The following is an 18,914-nucleotide window of genomic DNA, read 5'->3' as shown; positions in this document are numbered from 1 at the left end:
CCCAGTGCTCTTAGAGACCCTGAAACATTTGAACCATATTCTACAGCAGTGAACTAATCCCTAAAGGTGTAGCCCCCTTCCACCCACGATGTCCCTGCAGGCGGTGACAGATCATGGGTCAGAGTAATCTGCTCTTGAATAGAGGATGCATCCTTAGTTTGGAGTAGCAACGGTGGGGGGTTAATTGGATATACTGATTCAGAGGTGGAGGAAGAGCCCGAAATACCCTGTCCCCTTGAGGCTGCTGATGGGAGATTGATTCATTTCTTCACATAACTAGGGTTTGCCTCTTTGTAGGGGTCATGAGCCACTTGTCAGAACTCTCCGTGTGCATTTGCCATCCATTTTGTAAGGCAGGAAAGTACACGACTCTTCAAACTTTATGTCATAAGGTGTAAATTCCTACATGCCTAAATAGAAATCCAGCCTCACGGTGTGGGAGATTTTCCTGCAAAAATGCTAAATGTGGTGAATGGCTTTCTGCTACACGCAGTTTGGAAACTCAGCAAGTGTCTGATCATCCAGAACTGAACCTCCTTCTCAAGTTCCTTGCACCAGGACCTTAAGGAGACACCTTGATCCCTGAGGTTCTACTGGGCCCTGCTCTTGACCACCACTGCCTGCTGTGGTATGTGAGCCTCTTTCACTGAAATTGAATGCCAGCTCAAAGTGTGCGCTGTGTCTCTTTGTCATCCGGCCAATATAATAGGCTCTGAAACAGGGCCACTCTATTTTGTAAATGAACATAAGTAATTCGGAGGAAAATATAATTCGGAGGAAAATGAGCATGGTTTTGCCTCAAGTGGGGCCAATAGCTATTGTTTATTAAGATGTCATTGAAGGTGGAACAACTCCCTACCATCCTGTAATCGGAGCTCTTGTGTCAGCAGTCACTTCAGCGGGAGAAGTGGAGGCTGGAAAGTCATGGATGGAGACACAGGAGCCCATCCGCCACAGGCCAGGCAGGTGGGGACTGGCCACCATCAGTGGTGTTCCTGCTGTGGGATTGCAGAGCATGACAGGAGGGATGCAGGTCACAGGGTTCAATGAATCCTCTTCCCCTAATTATCAGTATCTAAAATGTCCCTACAGAGAAAGCTGGGTACTGATTCTCTCCCGAATCCTTACAAGCAGACGTTTTTCTTTCCCCAAGCCAAGCCTAGTCCTTTTACCTTTCCCTCTGAGTCAAGTAAGGAAAATTTAAGATGTCCTTTTCTTGCTCAGAGCCTTATGATTCACTTTTATCCTGCATTTGATTTGTGGAGAGCAAGCAGCGCGCAGTCTGGCTTTTTTTCATTTTGGGGATGAGCAGTGTCGGCTTTATTGTACTTTGAAAGGTGTATTGGAGCATCACACTCAGGCACTGGAACCAGCTGCCTTCCCATCCCCTATAACTTCAAGGAGTGGATAGAGAGACACCATCCTTCATGGAAACTTCCGCAGTCCCCATTCTGTGGACGCAGACTTACAACACGCCTGCCCGTGCATACACACACGCACACACACACATCCAGCACAATCCAGCCACAGCCTCCCTGTCACCAGCATGGAAGGGCACAGTGACAAATAGATGCTGCTGCAGGTTTTTTTTCCCTTCTTTTCTTTCTCTCTCCCTCCCCCCACCAAGTCTTTTTTTCTAGCCTTGGCATAAAATGGTCAAATGATGTTCTACTGCAGAATTCAATTTCACAGTTCAGTTAGGTCCTTGATTACACTGCCAAATTCAGATTAATGTACATTTAACTAACATGGATCAGGGGAATTCTGGCTGACAGCCAGCTGTAATCAGAGTAATTGATAGCTGTGTGGAGTTTTATGCCCTGTCCACCCCAGCACACCACTGGTGAAATTGATTGATTAAATGAATTCATTGCTATAATTATTTATAATTTTGATACATCACAAGCCTGTGACTGGCCCTATCCTTGGAGATGTGCTCCTTGTGGAAGGGGAATCTGGCTGAGTTGTTAACTGAGGATTATTTATTCCCATATAATACTGCTTTTTTTTTTTTTTTGGTCCTTCTTATTTTTTGATTGGGTTTGAATAGAGACATGAAAAAGCCCGTTTCTTTAAGATTTAATTTATATTGAATTCTAAAAGGCATTGGGAAACTAAAAAATGAATATATGTTATTAACCATTTTAGAGGAAGGAAACTAAGATTGTTTCTATGTCTTTTCAGTATTTTTAAAGATTCCTGTAGCGAGAATTCCTTCTGAGCATGTATCTGATTTCCAACGACAGTTAGTGGTCCTGTGACATCAGCTAAGCAGTTTGGCAGTCTGGTGGTATCAGCCTGGGTAATAATTTACAAATAAATCTCTTCTCCTCTTATTACATCTTGCCATATGGAGATCACCCTTAAAAGTATGCAGGCCATGGTCTCACTTGTATGAAACTATTGATACTTTTCCACAAAATCACAGGACTGTTCTCTCTGGAGGAGTGGGGGAAGCCTTTCTGGTGTCTCTCTATTGTTTTCTCTCCTGCCTTGTGGCTTTCCACCCCTGCTCCCTATGCCCTTGCAATAAGGTCTTAGAAGGTAAGCTATATGCATAGATCTTTTGGAAATAGTTTGGGGAATGGATGATGGGAGGCACAGTGGATTCACTTATTAAATATCTATACTTTTCCCTGGTCCAATTTCACCACACTGTGGTTTCACTAGATGATAAAATCCTACATCTCTCTTGAGATGTTACAGTCCTGCCCACGTGGACTCCAAACGTACTTCTCTCGTTCTAGAATATATTTGTAAATCAGGTTGTAGAAAAGGTAGCCCAGTTCAAGCTTCACTCTTCTGCAAGTCTCTCTTACAGACACAAATGTGTATATATGTACCAAACAGTATATATGGACAAATTCATCATTTTTGTTTCACCCATTTATAATTATAAGGTATCATGGGAAAGATGATTTAGAGTAGAACATTTAAATAATTATAATAGTTTAAGAGCCATGAAAAAGGGCCAGGAGGCCATGTTATAGGAGAAAACTTGGGCTTTCTTTCTTGAACAAACACACAGAAGAAAGTTTGGACATTGCACCTGAACACAAAATTCTGCTCTGGCCAAAGTAAAAATGAAAGCAGTGAATTATGTATATATGAGCAACTCATTTTGCTGTGATGATTATTCCTTTTTTTTGTATATTTTGAGCTGATTTCTATAAGCCAAGACACACACACACACACACACACACACACACACACTTAAATTTTCTTTTCACCCCCCTCCCCAAGGCATTATCATCCATCATTTTCTGGCCCAGTTCTTGCATTTGGCCTCAGGCTGCTCAGACATCTGGGCTCCCAGTGAAACACCCTAATCAGGCTTTAGCTCCGTAACAGTCGCTCTACACTGTGCCCACCTCTGTCCTGACCCTGTCTACCTTTTCATCATTGAACGATAGCTCTGAGAAGGTATCAAGGACCCACGTTCTAAAGTGACACCGTCTGGATTTGAACCCCAGCTCGACTTCTTAGGAGCTTTGAGACCTTTGCATGACTACTTAAACCCATGGTGCCTCAGTTTCCTTTTCTGTAAAATGGAACAATTACAGGACTTTATCTCACTGTGTAACTTGGGATTTAAATGTAGCCATGTACATGAAATACTTGGAACAGTCCCTGGCATGTGGGAAGCACTCAGCAAATGTCAAGTATCATTATTAATATCAGTGTGAGTTACTCCTGTGAGACAAGCTTCTATCAGAGCAGTTGGTTAATGGAAGGTGCCCCAACTTTGCTCCCAGTAAAACACTCCTACTTTTTATCAGAGAGAATCTCCACCCTTGATTATGTAGGCCAGGGAGGTGACAACTAGGGGAAGAAATGCCAAGGCAGGCAAGAAAGCAAGCCTGTGGTGCCAGTGTGTCTGGCAGCTGGGATATGGACACCCTCCCACTGGAGGTGAAGACCTGACCTGAGCCGAAGAATTGGGTTGTGTAATCTTCTTGGAGGTTTGGGGCAGTTGGCCTTGGATTGCTTGGGAAGAGTTTCACCTCCCAGAGCCTCAGCTTTATCTATACAGTGGGATTAACTGCCTTCTGCTTGACTCTTAGAGTGAAAAATCATGAGGCCAGCCACCAACGTGTGGGCCAGCGATAGTCACCATCATGGAACCCTTGGGTCATCAAAACCCAACTGAGAGCCATGGTTCTGCAACATGGTGGCCAGAGTAAAGTCACCTATGAATTTCTCCTTCCCAAAGCTAGCTGTTTGTCCACCATCATCTCTTTGAGGGGATGGAGTCTGGAAGGAGGACCATGCATTCTCTCACTGGAGCCAAAAGTCCATTGTCCTTTGACTGGTATCCCTTGAGTCTTGTTCCAAAAACTGTCCCCTGTGATAGTGTTTGCTCCTCATCCATTGCTTTTTTAAGAGTCTGCACCTCTTCCCAGCAGCCATGAAAGACAATGGCACCGTTTTATCTCCAAGACCTAGTTTCAAAGACGTTTAGCTAGCACTGAACAACTCTGCATTCTGTCTGAGTGGAAATTGTCCCATTTGTGCAGACAAGCATCCTTTGCTTTCTTTTTCTTTTTTTTTGCATTTAATTATTTTTTTAATTTAATTTTTATTTTATTTTATATTGGAGTATGGTTGATTTACAAGACAAAGGAGACAAAAGAATAGACAATGGAGAAAAGACAGTCTCTTCAATAAGTGGTGCTGGGAAAACTGGACAGCTACATGTAAAAGAGTGAAATTAGAACACTGCCTAACACCATACACAAAAATAAACTCCTAATGGATTAAAGACCTAAATGTAAGGCCGGAGAAAAGCATCCTTTTCTTTTCTTTTTCTTGCGGTATGCTGGCCTCTCACTGATGTGGCCTCTCCCGTTGCGGAGTACAGGCTCTGGACGCGCAAGCTCAGCTGCCATGGCTCACGGGCCCAGCTGCTCCGCGACATGTGGGATCATCCCAGACCAGGGCACGAACCCGTGTCCCCTACATCGGCAGGCGGACTCTCAACCACTGTTCCACCAGGGAAGCCCCAGCATCCTTTTTTTGATGCATCATGCCAGCTGTGAAGAGTAGACTCTGATAAGGAAGAGCAGTGTCCGGATGCAATTCCTACAGGAAACAGCCTTTTATTTCTTACATTTCTTCAGAGACCAGTTATACATGCTTGTGGGGAATGAATTCACAGTGTCACTTAAACTACAGGAGGAGATATTCCCAGGAGGACACCAGAAGATGATGGCATGTGGCAGCTCCCAGGACACACTTTCTAAAGTAAAAGTCACAGACCCCACTTGCCCTCACACACTGGCCTTGTGACTAGACTGGGCTTGGCTAATCTGGAGCTTAATTTAAAGGAAGAATTGAATTATTTAATTTACACTGACATTTGTCTCCCCCCCCCAGCCCAGCACATACACACACCAGTTTTCCTTGTGTATGGCACAAATCCAGGGCCTTAGACAAAAATCAGCTTGATGTCAAATATAGTATTTTAATTATAATACAGGGCTGAATATATTATAATTAGGGACACCTTGATTGTTTTAGAAGGTTAATGTATGGGAGTATATATGCTACCAGTACATTGTACATATTCAGTAAATGCTCACTAGTCTTATTACCACTGTAGTTACTATTTATTATTTTCTTTTATATTCCTGCTACTGTGCTAAGCACTTTATATAATAATAACACTACCCAGAATGAATTAACAGACTGTACGGAACAGTCACTGTTCAAATCCTTTGATTTGTATTCAGTTCTTTAGAGTTCACAGTGACATAAGGAGATAGGTATTATTATCATTTGGTAGGTATTATTATTATTGCTCTCACTTTACCAGTGAGAAAACTGAAGCACAGGAGTTGAAATAACTTGCCCAATGTCATACAACTTGTAAATGGCAGAAGAAGTTTTCGAGTCCAAAGTCTTTTCTTAAACACCAGGCTGCTCTAGGATTCCCCCAGGTAAGCCTCATAAAAGCCCCATGAGGGAGGTGTGATGACCCTCATTTTACAGATGAGGAAACTGAGGTTGAGAGAGGCTAAATGATTTGACTCAAGTCATTAGAATCAATATTCAGCCCTCAATGTGTCCTTCAAATATTGTTCTCTCTGCTCTGCAACCAGGCCAGGGCCCTGGCTTAGCAGGACCCTGGCCCCTGCTGGCTGATGCTAGGCTGTCTGAGTGCAGCAGTACAGGAGGCTAGCAGTGTGATCTGGGAGCCAATGGGCAGTGCATAACTGAGAATGGTACCATGGCAATTTTCAGGAGGCTGCTGTGTGCAGATCTTGCTACCTGACTTGTTGAAGAGGCATCTGTTCATGCTGTGCAAGGGGCCAGAGGTTCAGACACCTTCCTTCTGCCAGATGACCACCATGTTGCCAGATGCAACGAGCAACATGCTGCATCCAATTTCACTTCTCCGTGGCATTTGATGTGGTTCATCACTCCCTCCTTCTTGAAATACTTTCCTTCTTGGGCTTCAGGACTTCCTAGTCCCTTAGTTTCTTTCCTACATCACAGGCCACTCCTTCTCTGCTTCTTTTTGCAAGTTCCTTCTCCTCTTTTTAGTCTCTAGATGTTGTAGTCCTTGGATTTTCTCTTACACATTCAACACCATGGCCTTTAACACCAGCTAAATACTGATGACTCTCAGATTCATGTCTTTAGTGTCAACTTTTCCCTGGACTGGAGTCATGTCTAAGTCACCTAAGTGGCATCTCCGCTTGGATGCTTAATAGCTCTCTCAAACTTAATGTGGCCATGATGGAACTCTGGGTTTCACCCTATGTTTCAGTTATCTATTGCTGTGTACCAAATCATCCCCAAAATTAATGGCTTAAAACAACAATGAACATTTATTACCTCACACAGTTTCTGTGGGTTTCCATGGCTAGCTTAGCTAGGTGATTCTGGCCTTGAGTCTGTCATGACGTTGCAGTCAAGAGGTCAGCAGGGCTGCAATCATCTGAAGGCTTGACTGGGGCCAGAGGATCACCTCCACGATGGCGCACATGGCTGTTGGTGGCAGGCTTCAGTTTCTAGCTTGTTCTTGGCAGGAGGACCTCTCTATAGGATTTTGGGTGTCCTCACGACATGGCAGCTGGAGAAAGCCAGAGCAAGCAATCCAAGAGAGAAGGCAGAGAAGCTGCAATGTCTTTTTTGGCCTCAGAGGTCACTTACTATTACTTCTGCCATATTCTTTTGCTCACAAATCAACCTGACACAATGGGGGAGGAGACTACACATTCATGTCGGGAGGCAGGAATCACTGGGAGCCATCTTGGAGGCTGATTCACAGCCGAGAAGCCTGCTCCTGCCCCTATGCTCCTCATATTATTAAGTGGCTTGCTCCTCAGGATAATATCCTGGGAGTCATCTTTGATTCTTCTCCTTCATATTCTAATCCAATCCATCAGCAAATTGGATCAGCTCCATCTTCAGACCCTATTCTATAGCCCATTTCTCACCCCATCTACAGCACCCACCGTAATCTCTGCCCATATTGACTGCAGTAAACTAACTGGAATCCCTGTTTCCACTCTTGCCACCAAAGCCTCTTCTCCAGCATCCAGAGGGTCAAGTTCATCTCACTGTCCTCTGCTTAACGACCTCCAGTGGCTCCCACCTCCCTCAGCAACAGCCAGCATCCTTGCCATGGTCTGTATGATCTGCCCCCTCACCACTTCTCTGTCTGTCTTTCCAAACTGCCCCCTCTCTGTGCCAGGAGAGCCTCCACACTGTTCCTCAAGCCTGTGTGTGCCTCAGAATCCTGCTTGTGCTGTGCCCTCTGCCTGGACTATCCCTGCACCCCACAGTCACAGGACTTGCTCCCGCACTTCAGCCAGGTTTCTGCTCATGGTACACCTCTCAGAAAGGCCTTCCTTGGCCATCCCATGCAAGATGGCACCTTGTTACTCTCAACCCCCTTGCTCTGCTTTATTTTTCTTTATATCACCTATTACTACTGGACCATATACTGTATATTTCTTAATTTTCTTGTTTATCATCCATCTCCTTCTCTAGAATGTCAACTCCAGGACAACAGAAATACCATCCATTATGATTATTGCTGGACCTTCCCACAGCACCTGAAATGGTGCCTACAACATAATGGTTGCTTAAATATTAATCTGTGCACTAAACAAATGAATGAATGGACCACATGGGAACAATGAATTCAACTAGAACAGTGTCACCCGATAGAACATTCTGTGATGGTGGAAATATTCTATATGTTCTATAAATATTCTATATCTTGTCCAACGTGGTGACTCTTAAATACCTAACATGTGACTAATATGAGTGAGGAATGGAATTCTTTATTTTAACTTTTAATTTCTATTGATTTTAATTAAATAGCCACATGTAGCCAGTAACCATCATTTTAGAGCAAATCTCGATCCTTGGAGTGGGCATGTAAATGTCATTCCATGTACATCCTGGTAGAGTGGAAGAGACTTCCTGGGACTCTGTGTTAAGAAGGAGCTGGAGGTCCAATCAAGGAATCTTTTTCAAACACCTTCTATGTATCCAACACTCTTGTTATCATCAGGATCTTACACAAAAGAGTGTATTCATCTATTAGCACTTTCTGCTTTGAGCAAGGAGGCGAGGGTGGTATGATGTGGTATATTCACCATCTCTGACCTCAGTCATTCCAGGGGTGACCAGAGCTCCTTCTTGACTTTTCCAGAGAGTGATTGCTGGAACTTTCACCTAGTGTCATGACAGCCCCTCACTGGCTTCCCCCACCCCTGCCCTGTGTGTCCTCCCCATCCTCTCTACTAAGTTCCCTCAATCCACTCTTCACAATCAGAATAGAATGTTCTTTCCTGGAATCCTTTTGAGGGCTGAGCAGATTTCTCTTTTACACACACACACAGCCCTGCAGATTTTGGATTTTCTCAAACATTATACATTTATACTGATTTGTATGTGTTTATCTTGTCTGAAAAGCTGCTTTGCACAGGGAGTTAGGTTGTCCCTTTTACATATGTGGTGAGTCCCCTACATATGAACCTTCAAGTTGTGAACTTTCAAAGATGTGAACGTGCATTCGTATGTCCAGTCACGTAAGTTAGTTCACATGTCTGGTGTACATTGTCACATGCATGTATCCTCTGCAAGTGGTTGTGCTTTTGTGTACTGTACTGTACAGTATCTTTATTTCAAGCCCAGGATGTCCAGAAGCAAGCGTAAAAGCAGCAGTGATATAGCTGGTACTGCTAAGAAGTGCCAAGCGATAACGATGGAAACAAAAGTGAAAATAATTGAGAGAGTGAAGCAAGGTGTAATAAGATGGTAGACACCTCTAGTTCTTATAACATGAATTGTTCAACCATTGGCATGATCCTGAAGAACAAGGACAAGATCATGGAACATGTGAAGTCTGCTGTGCTGATGATGTCACCAGTAATATCGAAGAAGTGTGGAAAAGTGACGGAGGAGATGGAGAAACTTCTCAGTGTGTGGATGCAGGATCACATCAGTGTTGAGTCCTGCTCAGCTTAATGCTGATGCAAGAGAAAGCCAAAAGCCTTTATGAAGACTTGAAGAAGAAACACAGTGAAGAATCAGAGGGCGCATCTTTTAATGCCAGCCATGGCTGGTTTCATTGGTTCAAGGCTAGAGCCAACCTTCACAATGTAAAGGTAAGTGGCGAGGCAGCAAGTGCAGATATGGTAGCTGCCTGGGAATTTCCTGAAACACTTTGAGAAATTATTGATGAAGGAGCATATTTCCCCTAGCAGGTTTTTAATGTAGATGAAACAGGACTATACTGGAGAAGGATGCCAGACCAAAGTTACATCAATAAGAAAGAAAAGTTGATGCCAGGTTATAAAGCAGCAAAGGACTGGCTAACTCTGTTGTTTGGTGGCAATGCTTTCGGCAATACAAAGCTGAAGCCTGTCTTAGTTTATCATTCAGAGAAGCCAAGAGCCCTTAAAAACATAGCCCAGGGCTCCCTTCCTGTTGTGTGGAAGAGTAACCCCAAATCCTGGGTTACACACGCCATTTTCCAGGACTGATTTTTCCACCACTTTATCCTGGAAGTAGAGAAATATTGCTTGGAGCAAGATGTCCCGTTCAACGTTCTTTTGCTTCTCAACAGTGCTCCAGGCCGACCCCCATTCATGGACGACTTTCATCCCAACATCAAAGTAGTGCCTCTGCCACCAAATACTATGTCGCTTATTCAACCCATGGACCAGGGAGTTATTGTGATTTTCAAGAAATATGTACGTCACACTTTTTGTCAGGCAGTTAAGGCGAGTGATGAATCAGGAACAACCTGGCAACAATTTTGGAAGGACTTTAACATCTACAAGGTCATAAAAAACATTAACTTTGCTTGGCGTGAGGTTACAGCCATCACCATGAATGGGGTTTGGAAGAACCTTTGCCCACAGTTTGTTCACGATTTTCATGGATTTGAGAAGGTGGATGAGGAGTCCAAAGAGGTCTTCAGCAACGTAGTGACCCTCAGCAAGAAGCTGGAGCTAGATCTTCAGGAGGACGACTTCATTGAACTTCTTGCTGTGCAACATGAGGGGCTTACTAATGAAGACCTTATGGAATTGGAGGCCCAGAGAAAGGACAAAGAGAGACAAGAGGAAGAAGTAACTGAAGAACCAAAGAGATTCACGATGCAGGAAATGGCAAGGGGATTTTCTTTATCCGAGGAGGCACTGTTAGTTTTTGAGGCACAGGACCTGAATGTAGAATGGTACACGAAGTTGCAGCAGCTGCTCAGAATGCAATCCAGTGCTACTACATCATCTAAGATGATAAAAAAGAGCTACTACCCAGACATCACTGGATCGTTTTTTTTTTTTTCAAGATGGTAGGTAGAATTGAATCCAGCAAGGAACCAGAACCCGTGTCATCCACATCAGGCATAAGTGGATTGCAGCTTGCCCTCCATCTCCTACTGCTGACAATCCTTCAGCTCTACCATCTCCCGCCTCCTCTCCCTCCTCCAGTCAGTAACTCTTCTTGCCTGTTCACTTGATCAGCCCCTGTATACCAGCTGTTGTACTGTATTACTGTACTTTTCAAGGTACTGTACTGTAAGATTAAAAATGTTTATTTTTTGTTTGTTTTTTATGTATTATTTGTGTAAAAAGTATTATAAACCTATTACAATACAGTACTATATAGCCGATTGTGTTGGTTGGGTACCTAGGCTAACTTTGTTGGACTTACAAACAAATTAGACTTATGAACACAATCTCGGAACGGAACTCATTCATATGTAGGGGACTTACTGTATTGGCATTTTCCCCTTCATAACTCCTGGGATCACCTCCTACTACTTGCATTCTAATCCAGGTCTTAGAGTCTACTTCTGGGGATTTTAATAGGGAAGGAGGAAGAAATAGGCAGGATGGGGAGGTCTGAGGGCAGATAAAGGGTGGAAGCGTTGCATCCTGGGACCCCACGAGGTAAGCCTCACCCACGAGTAGGTTGTGCAGTGGTGCTCATCATTTAGACCAGCTGTGTGATGGCTATGATGTTCGGATGTAGCATGTGAATTTCTCCATCTGTGTCTGTCTTCCCAGGTGGATTATGATCGAGCACAGGTGGTCCTCAGCCCTCCACTGTCAGGATCTGACACCTACCCCAGGGGCCCTGCCAAACTACCTCAAAGTCAAAGCAAAGCAGGCTATTCCTCAAGCAGCCACCAGTACCCATCTGGATACCACACAGCCACCCTGTACCACCACCCCTCTCTGCAGACCAGTTCGCAGTACATCTCCACAGCTTCTTACCTGAGCTCTCTCAGCATCTCTTCTAGCACCTATCCCCCACCCAGCTGGGGCTCCTCCTCAGACCAGCAGCCCTCCAGGGTGTCCCACGAACAGTTCCGGGCAGCCCTGCAGCTGGTGGTCAGCCCAGGAGACCCCAGAGAATATTTGGACAACTTTATCAAAATCGGGGAAGGGTCAACCGGCATTGTGTGCATCGCCACTGAGAAACACACGGGGAAGCAAGTCGCCGTGAAGAAAATGGACCTCCGAAAGCAACAGAGACGAGAGCTGCTTTTTAATGAGGTAGATGGTGTGTTCGGATCATCCTTTCTGTCCTATGTAACATTTCTTTCCCATTTCGGAAATAACACATATACATTTTAGGACATTAGAAAACACAGAAAATATAAATACAAAAATAGAATCCCTTTTTCTATGCCTGTATGGCTGCCTCTTTATGAAGTACTTCCTGTGGATCAGCCACTGTGCTAAGCATTGGTCTGGTTTGATTCTCACAACAGCCATAGACAGAAAAATGTTATCTCCATTTAGCAATAAGGAAACCTAGCATCAGATTTTGTTACTAGCCCGGGGTCAGACAATAGGTTCATACAGCTGTAATAGTGCAATCAGCTGTGACTTTGGGCCCTCTTCCATGATGGCTTATGTGAAGGCTCCACCCAGCTCCAACTCCCTTAGGTGTTCATTTCTTTTCCATGCTCCAAACCTCACAGAGAGCATGGGGTGAGTGGGATTCAGCTTCTTCCCAGTCCACAGCTCCTGGTTTCTGGAACTTATTTCCAAACCACAATGCCAGAACAGACAGGGAAAATATAACTTAAACAACTGTATAATTTATTATTTAACACTCATTCTGAAAATATCACCAGAAGCGGCCACAGGATGGCAATTCCTGGACGCTCTCTCCAGCAAGCAGACACAAGTTGGTCTTTTAATGCCTAAGTCATAATGTTTTTACCTTCAAGACTTATCCTTTGTATTCAGCCCGAACTCTTTCAGACTCAGCCTAGACCTCCCAAGAAGTTAGATTGGTGTCATGTGGCCCCAGCCCTAATAACTGTTTACTTCAGTCACTTCTGAGACTCACTTACCTTGAGTTGGTGACCCTTTTGCCCAGTTAACCAATAGCAGAGTATGGACAATGTGTTTTAAAAGTAACCTATGGGATATCTGATCACATCCCCCCAAACAGTCAACTAAACTCTCTCTTATGAATGCAAACTCTGCCATGGTTCTGCCTGTTTTTACTCCGTATTCTCCCCAAACCCAGTGTCTTGTTGACCTGCCATTTTCTCTGAATTTGCTAACTTGATCCCCTCTATTCCTGCCAGCTGCTCTCAGTGCTGTCCCTTTGTCTGTAATAGACTTCTGAATACCCCCCCCACGCACAATCAGTACTCCCCATCAGTTGAACTCACAGCCCAAATGTAGCCATGAGAAAACAAAAAGTCAAATTTCACGGTCTGAAGTCAAACAGTGTCTTTCCATTTTGCCCAGGTTGTTATAATGCGGGATTATCACCATGACAATGTGGTTGACATGTACAACAGCTACCTTGTCAATGATGAGCTCTGGGTTGTCATGGAATTTCTGGAAGGTGGTGCCTTGACAGATATCGTTACTCATACCAGGTAAGTTTTTTACTATCCAGGCAAGTAGTTCAAGGTGCTTATTATTCTTTTCCAGGGTAAGGCCTCAGTGACTATATTTATGAACTCTTCATAAGTGGTTAAGCACTTTGAAGGTAGAGAAACGACTGCCCTTTTTCTCTGCATTCCCAGGTGCCTATCACGATATCATGTATGTATAGTTCATTCACTCAATTCACATTCTCCCTGCCCTCCAGAAGTTCATTGATACCCACTGATTTTAAATCAGCAAGCTGCTGAGAATGGAGTTTCAGTGACAAATAATAGAATTTCCCATCCCTACATAGATTTCTAAAACTGAGTTTCATTCTCCTAAGTTGCTATACCATTGCTATGTGTTGATACCACCAAGGGTACCAGGGGAAGGCAGAGGCAGGTGAAAGATCAAAATTTTATGTCATAATAACAAACTACATAAGAGAGAGAGATTCTCCAAATCTGTTTTTAAATCATCTTGCAAGTAACAATGGTTGATTGCCACTGTTGCCTCAGTTACCTGCTTCTCTGATGTGTCAGTTGTGGTCATTTCATCAAGTGTTTATTAATCACTTTTTATGTGCCAGGCTCTTTCCTAAGTGCTGGGGCTACAAAAGATACAAATGAATAAGGCTCAGATACACCCTTCCAAGGAAGGGTGTATTTAGAAATAAATACATTATAACACCTGTGCAGAATTAGAAAGAAGTATATAAGTAGCATAGAAGAATACCTGAATATCTCTATAAGAGAGTCAAGAAGGATTTCCAATACACGGTAGTGTCCAGGATGGGTTTTGAGAGATGCATCAGAGTTTACTAAGAAGGCAAGTGGGAAGAAAAGGGCATTGAAGGCAAATGAAAGAGTATGTGCTAAGACAGTGCTTCTAAAATTTTAATATGCATACAAATTACCTGTGGATCTTATTAAAATGCAGATCCTGATTCATTGGAGGGGGGGCATAATACTCTGCATTCTAAGGAACCCCCAGGCGATGTTAATGCTGTTAATTCATGGACCACACTGGAAAAGCAAGATTCAAAGGAACAGACATGTAAAAAAATCATGTTACATTTGGGAAACTTTAAGTTTGCTCTGCTGGTAAATAAAATATCAAAGAGTTGAGAGGATTGTCATGAAGGAGCTACATTGGGTATTAGCTGATGTCACTGAAATGTCATCCAAATCATAAGTGAATCCAGTTGAGCGACAATAGGTGGAAAGCAAGGTAGCAAGAAAGTGTTCAGAAACACGTAAGGGATCGAGGGCGCTGCTTTTTCTCTGCTAAAATGAGGCAGTGTTTCAATCATGACTCCCTATAGCTCTGAGTCTGCGGTAGACCATCTAAAAACAAAAGGACACGAGGGAAGACACCGCATGTTTATCACCAACATTTCAGCTGGCAGATTCCTATTGGTATAGCCATACAACCACCATATCTATCTATCTATCTATCTATCTATCTATCTATCTATCTATCTATCTATCTAATCATCTTAAATTGTAGCAATAAGTATACTGAAGAGACCTACGAATAAGACAAATGTGACTTACATATAAAACAATTAATAAAAATGTGTCCAAGGGAGGGGCTTTTTTCTTGCCTCAGAGAGCATCAGAAAACTACAGCTCTCCCTTTGTCAAGTTCTTATTTTGTATCTGTGGGATTCACTGAAGAGCCAGCCTCTCTAGAATCCATTGTGTTTTCTAATTCTCTCCATCTAGTTTTGTTGATGGATTTCCCCTTGAAGGCAGAGTAGCTCCAGAGAGCAAGAAGCAATTGTGTGTCAAGGAATACCATGGATATTTAGACTTTGAAATCCTTAAGCTGGTAGTTCAGAGAGTTTCCTATAGTAGATATTAAATAAGTACTTCATTGAATGATTGATTGATTGGTTGATAAAACATTTAACTGCTTGCCACTCAAAGTGTGGTCTGGGGACCAGCAGCATCAACATCCCCTAGGAGCTTGTTAGAAATACAGCATCTCAGGCTCTACCCAGATGGACTAAAAGAATCCATGATCTAGCCAGATGCTAAGGAGTTTCTTTTATTTCTTTTTTTTTTTGAATTTATGTATTTTATTTATTTATTTTTTGCTGTGTTGAGTCTTTGTTGCTGCTCACAGGCTTTCTCTAGTTACGGTGAGCAGGGGCTACTCTTTGTTGTGGTGCCTGTGCTTCTCATTGTGGTGGCATCTCTTTTGCAGAGCATGGGCTCTAGGCACACGGGCTTCAGTAGTTGTGGCGGGTAGGCTCAGTAGTTTTGGCATGCAGGCTCTAGAGCCCAGGTTCAATAGTTGTGGCACATGGGCTTAGTTGCTCTGTGGCATGAGGAATCTTCCCGGACCAGGGAGCGAATGTGTGTCCCCTGCATTGGTAGGTGGATTCTTAACCACTGCACCACCAGGGAAGTCTCCTCATGAGTTTCTTATACATACTAAAGTTTTAGCCCTATCTAGCATCTTGTTGAATCATATCCTACTTATTTCAAATAAACAGTTCTAGAAGGGAAAGGAAAGTACCAAGTTCTGTCAGGTTCTTACATTAACCCATGTAACCTTCACACATCTCTATAAGGTAGGTGTTGATGTGCCTGTCTGTTAGAGGATGAAGCTATGACTCATAGAGGTGAAAAGTATCTTTCTCAAGATCATGTATTTAATAATTGGCAGAGACAGGATTTGAATTTGGAGTTGACTCCAAAACTGAGGAGTTTTTATCCCCACCTGACTTCCTCCCTGCTGAAGCACCAGGCTTTCTAGAGTGGGCCATGTCCATTTCAAAGTCATTGAATTAAGAGTCAGTAGCATTTGTTATAAATTCCAGGGGATCTTTCAGTTTGTGATTGGGGGCTCAGAGCCAATTAATTTTTGTTACCATTGACCTGTGAAAAATCTTTATGCCTGCTCCAAATAACTCAAATCTCATTGAATCCAAGAAAAATGGATTTTATTTTATTAATTTTATTAAAGATGATAATTCTTGGTCCTGAATTAATTTTAAGATGTAGTTGGACATGTCCCTGTGGCTGATGCTCTAAACCTCTCAGGAGTGTGCTTTTCGCAGATGTGAAAATTGTCATCTGAAAACAATTCAGCATAATGACCAGCCCACTTACCACAAAACCAAGAACACAGAAGTTGTAGGTTTCCACTCTGTTTCAGACACCTGCCTTCCTATGAGACCAATTCATTGCGGTGCTAGGAATCCTCTTCAAAGAGAAGGGCATGCTTCTTCATACTCATCCACTTTGTACCTTTGACATTCTCCTGATTGGTTATCTCCTTGGCTTTTACTTTGAACCCTAGTTTTACTCAGTTGGGGTTTGTTGGCATCAACAAGACTGAAATGCAGATTCAAGGCCACCTATTTACTTGTCCTGCTGAGCTAAAAGTTACCTGGGATTATTTCCCAAGTCAATTCTTAAATTTGGGCTCCGGTCTGTCATGCAGTGTGTCTCCTGATAGCCTCCTCTGTTTGCCTGATAGTTTGTTTTAGGAGGTCTTTCACATTTGCTACCTCATTTAGGTCTCTCAATATCTCCGTGTGAGGGAGGAAGTTTTATACCTAGATGAGTTAGGCAGATGCTTAAATGGGTCATTTTGAGGGCACTGAGGGACTCCATTCTCCACATCATTCTTCCCACCTGGGTTCTTCAGTGGATGAAAATCCTTTTTTTTGAGTTACAATTGCTGCATGATACAGTGGGGAAAGTGGAAAAGCATAGGTTTTGAACTCATAAAAGGTGGGGTTTGAATCGTGATCTGGTTACTTTCTGAGCTATATAACCTTGGGCAGGTCACCTGACTTCAGTCTCCTCTGAAACCAGAAATACCTTCTTTGGAGGGTGCAGCCATGTAATAGGAGAGCATATCCAGTGTTGTGCTTGCCTTTCTCATTCCCATGGTCTATTTATTAGGGTATCATGCATTCACGCTTGGTTATTAGTAACTAACTAGGCCCAATTTCCTTCTTGACAGAGGGACCTGGAGTAACAGAAGCTTCCAGCTCCTGGAGGAGGGAGAGGAAGGGCTGGTGAGAGGCAGGGCAAGTCCCAGAGGGGGATCTTAGAGATCTAAAGACCACTTTGCCTGAGTCCAATCTTGAAGAGAGCCATGGCCTTGCCCATTTCCAAGATGAGGAAAAAGAGACCCGAGGAAGTTAAAGGATTTCCTCAGGGTCATCTAGCAGCCACTCCTGGAACTTTGGCGCCATTCAGTGTGCCTTCTCTGTAGGAACCTGGAGGTTTGTCAGTACCTGGGGAATTACCTATAAGAGTCCAAGGAAGTGCATTTGCACTGATGACCCAAAAGCCAGCCAATGGGGGTCTCTTTACTTTAGCTTATACTGAGCCCCTATCATCCTCAATGCCAGGCCTTAGGTTCTGGGAATCAGGTCCCAAAGACTTCCTTTTCCTTCCCCATAGATTTTCGAGACATGGGCTGGGGAGCATGGACTGGTTCACTAGGACACAAGGCAGCCACCTCTTTTGATCATTTCAAAGATGGTCTTAAGCCCGACCTTGCTTCTTCAATGTAATTTCCTTTCTAGAATGAATGAAGAACAAATAGCTACCGTCTGTCTGTCGGTTCTGAGGGCTCTCTCCTACCTGCACAACCAAGGAGTGATTCACAGGGACATAAAGAGTGACTCCATCCTGCTGACAAGTGATGGTCGGGTAAGATTTTCATGTTGGGTCCCTCCCCAGTTTACCTTGTCATTTCACCTGTCACAGGTATTATATTCCTAAGAACACTTTCTCATAATTCTAATTTTCCTTAATCGCAAGTCACTTACTCCCCTTCCCAGAAGGCTTTTGAAAAAGAAATTACCATCCTCTGTGTCATCCTGTTATTCAGAACTATCTGTGAGCTGAATTTGACGGATAATTTTCTGCCTTAACAGTAAGTGCAGGAAGTAATAGAAACTATAGAAATTTCTTTTATTTTTCTGCCACATTCTTATTTTCATTGGTGGAGAGAAAATTACTTTTCTAGGACTGTGTCCACCCTGTTCGTGTGACTACGCATGTCTGCAGTATCTCTCAGAGTCCCTGCAGGAAACAGATGACAAATTCCAGTGCTTTGAGGAGAGTTTAAAAAAGGTGTTGGCAGATGAGATGTAGAAAAGCCAAAAGGAACTGTCATGAGGACCAGCATAGGTCTCTAGAATGGAACACCACTCTTATTACCCCATGACTGAAGAGGTGAGGTGCAGAACTAGTTACTGGAATCTTGAAATAGAGATTGTTGTGTGAAGAGGGCTGCCTGGCAGGAGCTCTGATCTTCAGTGGAAACCAGACCATAGTGAACCTGCTGTATGGGAGCTGGAACAATAAGTACCCGAACCTCACTCTGCTTCTTCCTTCCAGTCTCCTACTGGTGCTCCCCATTGACTGAGTCCAATCAGAAGCCATCAATGGTCAACACAGGTTGGCTTCCCAGGGCTCAGGGCTCCCAGATCTGAAAGGACAAACAGAAGATATCCATCACACTAGTGTATCCCCAGGCCAAGATATCTGCATTTTCCATCATTGC

General features: G+C 43.4%; 1 protein-coding gene across 1 annotated transcript in view; it reads left to right on the top strand.

The window, feature by feature from the left end:
• The window catches only part of PAK5 (p21 (RAC1) activated kinase 5), a gene marked incomplete at both ends in the record, with an annotated part of 94,218 nt that overhangs the window by 59,497 nt on the left and 15,807 nt on the right, over nt 1-18,914 (top strand). Inside the window, 3 exons of the mRNA XM_081256228.1 lie at nt 11,541-12,032; nt 13,248-13,381; nt 17,929-18,055. Of these exons, the coding sequence (XP_081112354.1) occupies nt 11,541-12,032; nt 13,248-13,381; nt 17,929-18,055 (753 nt within the window). The remainder of the gene's footprint in view (nt 1-11,540; nt 12,033-13,247; nt 13,382-17,928; nt 18,056-18,914) is intronic.

The sequence above is a fragment of the Mesoplodon bidens genome (genome assembly GCF_964165515.1).
Source record: "Mesoplodon bidens genome assembly, chromosome: 15".
In the NCBI taxonomy this organism is placed as follows: domain Eukaryota; kingdom Metazoa; phylum Chordata; class Mammalia; order Artiodactyla; family Ziphiidae; genus Mesoplodon; species Mesoplodon bidens.
The sequence above is the reverse complement of the archived record's forward strand: the minus strand, read 5'-3'. Positions and strand labels throughout refer to the sequence as shown.